At 48.2% G+C, this 4,065-nt stretch overlaps 1 protein-coding gene across 1 annotated transcript; it reads right to left on the bottom strand.

The window, feature by feature from the left end:
- Positions 1-1,499: 1,499 nt before the first annotated feature.
- On the bottom strand, positions 1,500-3,385 carry LOC149343893 (uncharacterized). Its single transcript, XM_089542519.1, has one exon. The coding sequence runs from the start codon at positions 3,294-3,296 to the stop codon at positions 1,980-1,982; it is 1,317 nt and encodes a 438-aa protein (XP_089398645.1). The 5' UTR covers positions 3,297-3,385; the 3' UTR covers positions 1,500-1,979.
- Positions 3,386-4,065: the final 680 nt, after the last annotated feature.

Below are 4,065 nucleotides of genomic sequence, written 5' to 3'. Positions count from 1 at the left end.
ATGTATATCAGGCGCAGCCGCAAAAAATGCTATGTCGTCCGCATAGACGTAAGTGCGAACATGGTGGTGGAGAGGAATGGAGCTCATGAGAATATTGAACAGCACAGGCGAAAGGACAGCTCCCTGCGGAACACCTCTCGTCTGTTTGTACCTCTCAGATTTTACCCCATTATGGACGCAGTAGAATTCCCTGTCATAGAGAAACGCAGATATCCAAGCAACTAAATATTCCGGAAACTGGAGGGACTGTAGCCTGTGTATTAGGATGGAATGCTCTACACTGTCATAAGCTTTAGAGACGTCGAGCGTAACCAAAGCAGCATACAGGCGTTGACGACGAGCTAGAAGAATACGACTCTCAAGATCTACATGTGCATGCCATATCGAACATCGCGGCCGGAAGCCGAGTTGACACGGGCTGAGAATAGTTCTGCGGTCCACAAAGGCAGAAACCCGCATAAGTAACACCCTTTCTATTAATTTTACCACGTTTGATGTTAACGAAATAGGCCTAATATTTTCCAATTCATAGCCTCCGCCCTGGTTTTTAAGTAAAGGGATCACCTTGGCCAGCTTCCACTCAGAAGGGATCCAAGCGAGTTTGATAGAATAGTTGACCAGGTGTAACAAAGAGTTCGGAGACGCCTCAAATAGAATCTTGAGCATCTTTGAAGTAACACCATCAGGACCGGGAGCAGAAGCTGGTAATGTTTGAACAACTTGAGAAAGCTCCGAAAGAGTGACTTTAGTGAAATAATTATCTGGCGTCCTGTGCGCAAACAACACGGGACACAAAGGAAATAGAGACGAGAACCGCTTATGCAAGCCCGCGGCAATTGATTCAACCACCTCGATAGCTTCCTTTGGAGACATCACTAAGGACTGTAAATCACGAGAAGGCAGGACCTGTTTCCTGGACCGTAAAAAGCCAAATAATGCCCGTCGGTTGCCTGACTTTGAAAGAAAATCAAAATGTTCAGAGTCATATTTCTCTTTCGCACGAGAGACTGTGCGTTTAAAGGTGGCTGCTATGAATTTATAATCTTTCCAGTTATTTGGGCATTGGTTATAAAGAAGCTTTTTCCATGCTGCCTTCCTCCGCCTGTAATCCCTCGTACAGTCCGCGTTCCACCAATGATTAGAGGAATTCCCATTTGAGGGCCGCACCAGGAACTCCGACTTTTTCCGGCAATCCTCTAAAGCCAGGCATATGCTTGATGACTGGTGATCTTCGGCGATGTTAGAAACTGACGCGAGGGCAGAGCGCAACATCGTCTCAAATTTATCATAATTTACATGCGTCCGCAACGGACGAGCCGCAGGAGTTACACGACATAAGATATCAAAACGAACAGGTATATGGTCACTTGAGGAGCCGCAGTCAACAGTCGACCAATTCATTATGCCAATTCCAGGACTGGTGAATGTAAGATCTAAAACTGATTTAGACTGAGCGCAAAGGTAAGTGGCTGAACCAGAATTTGAACACGTAAGGCTGTTATCAGCAACCCAGTCCCAAAGGCGCTTCCCACATAGATTTGTGCGGTAGCCCCAAGACACATGGTGTGAATTGAAATCGCCAGCCATGAGAAGTGGGTTTCCACAGCTAGCAAGAAGCGAATCTAGAGGTCTAGTATCCTGGACTCCATAGGGGAAATAAACATTAACTAAGGAAAATGGGGAGCACCCAGGAAGAAGAAAGTCTAATGCCAAAATCTCACAGTCAGGGGACATTAGCTGAAAAGATACCTTAGCCTTGTGGCAAAGTTTTGAAGAAACTAACGTAAGCAAACCCCCTCCTCGTGACTGGCGATCTAGACGAAATGAACGATAATTTTTAAAGTGAAAATGTTTGTCGGCTGAAAGCCACGTTTCTTGAAGAAGAATGATATCCGGATTAACCTGGGAAGAAATACAGTGTAAATCTGTTGAAGCTGTAAGAATAGAGCGACAGTTCCACTGCAAAACTCGCAACGACGCTATGTTTTCGAAAGCAGAGCAGCAGCAACTGCCTGCTCTAAAATGGTGTCCTTCGGCATATTGCCAAGCTGCTTCTTCTGTGATTTGGATTGTGAACGAGAAGAAGATGAAGGAGATATCGGGGACCCGCTACGCTTTAGGACCCGCACGTCAGGCTCCATCATCTCGGAATCAGAGATAACTCCAGCGTCACTGGAAGTACCCGAGGTAAGAACAATGTTGGGTGCAGAAGTTTGTTCCTGGGGCTGAGATGTTGCAGATAGAGAAGAACGTACAAGAGCAGGGGTAATTACATTCGATAGAGAAGCCAAACTGGTCTGCATAGCATTAGTAAGCTGGGAAGCGAGGACGTTGGTGAGGCATTCCGAAACACTTGCTGCAATTTTCTCTACCATTTTTGTCATGGACGCTTCCACAGCAGACGCAATTGCCTGAGTCAGCGTTGAGTCTAAAGTCATGCCCTGACGAGCGGTCACCCCTGCATACCCGTAGGCCCGTTCCTTAATTTCCTGTATAGCTTCTCGGCGCGAACATCGTTTTCGGTCTATAACCTCCAGGATCTGAATTTCCTGCGCACGAGAGGGACAGTTGGAAGAATTAGCAGCGTGGGCGCCACCGCAAAGGCAGCACTTCTCGTTGTGCTCAGAGCAGGTGCTCGTAGCATGATCTTCACCACAGTGACAGCAGCGCAAGGAGGATTTACAACCGCCGGCGCTATGGCCATAGCGCCAGCAGTTGGAGCACTGCAGAGGCCTAGACGACAACTGGTCAACCCGAAAAATTAGAGGCCAGGCCTTTATTTCACTGGGGCAAGACGTGCCGGCAAAGGTGGCAATTACCGACTCAGTGGGCACCCGCATGTTGCCAACATCACGGTTACAGCGGTGCACAGCAACAACACCTGCGGCGGACAGCAGATCAAGGGTCTCAACTGGAGACAGCGATGAGTCGACGCCTCGGACAATGCCCTTCGTGCAAGCCAGATGAGGCGGAATAAAAGAGCTTACCCGGAGAGATGCGAAAGACGAGGTAGCTAGAAGATCTCTGACGCAGGCAAGGTCTGAGGACCTGCAGAGAATACCGCCGCGTCCAAACTGGCGGACCTCACTGATGGCTTCATAATGAGAAGTGGCTGACTGGAGCGCAGCCCGAACAATTCCAGGATTAGTCATCTTGATGGCGCCACCATCCTTAGGCACCAGCGCAACCGGGATGCTGCCGACGCCACTGCGCAAAAAAGCCTCCAAGGGCAAGACATCAGGGGAAAGGGATGCCGACCAGGAGGAGCTCCCCTGGCCGGGAGACTGGGTAGACATACCCCGGGCTTACGGCCTCACCGTGTGCTTGATGCCCACAAAACGACAAAGGCAAAGGCTCAGGGAGAAAAACAAAACCTCAACCAACCACCCGAAACTCAACCGATCGTTCCACCAGCGCACCACTGTGGGCTCTAGAAGTGAAACGTGTGCTTCTTTTTCTTCGTTCGACCTTTGACTGTGGCAGCGCTTCAACAAATTTTCTCTTCTGGTACACAGGTCGAATAGGGCACAAACGATGTTGCACTTTAATGAGCGCTGCCTTCTCCAATGACGCTCTCTGAAACTCACGCTGCTCTTCCTCTATCGCCACTCATTTCTTCTTCAGAAATAACGAGTACAGTGTGGTATTTCGCCATCCGAGAGTAAGGCAGCCTGGATTTTATAATGCTCGTTATTTCTCCGCTCAAGTCTCGTCGGAAGAGGCTACAGAGGATTTAAACCTGACTGCTTCATGGAAACACTAATGTCGTCAATGTTTTTTTGCGACACCGCTATTTCGCTCCCTGGTGATTTGTGCGCTGAACGATACTTTGAAGGGCTTTTCTCGCAGTTTGGAAGGTAGTTGAAAGGGGGCAGTACGCAGTGAGCTTTCTGTGAAGCAATTTTGCCTGAAGTCTGCGCCAGATTTCTTGTACACTCAAGGCGTAGAAAATACTTGGATTCTTTTCATTATGGTTCTTTTTGCACTACTGCGGATAAATGAATAAAATAACAATGTAAAAGTTGAAAATTGCCGCGTTAGCTTGAAGGTTATAACTTTGACTAA

This window comes from Amblyomma mixtum, chromosome 5, assembly GCF_055824585.1.
Source record: "Amblyomma mixtum isolate Tamu chromosome 5, ASM5582458v1, whole genome shotgun sequence".
Lineage (NCBI taxonomy): Eukaryota > Metazoa > Arthropoda > Arachnida > Ixodida > Ixodidae > Amblyomma > Amblyomma mixtum.
The sequence above is the reverse complement of the archived record's forward strand: the minus strand, read 5'-3'. Positions and strand labels throughout refer to the sequence as shown.

What these genes read in the sequence shown, in the direction of transcription:
- LOC149343893 (XM_089542519.1), bottom strand. Translation starts at nt 3,296, where the DNA reads ATGTCTACCCAGTCTCCCGGCCAGGGGAGCTCCTCCTGGTCGGCATCC.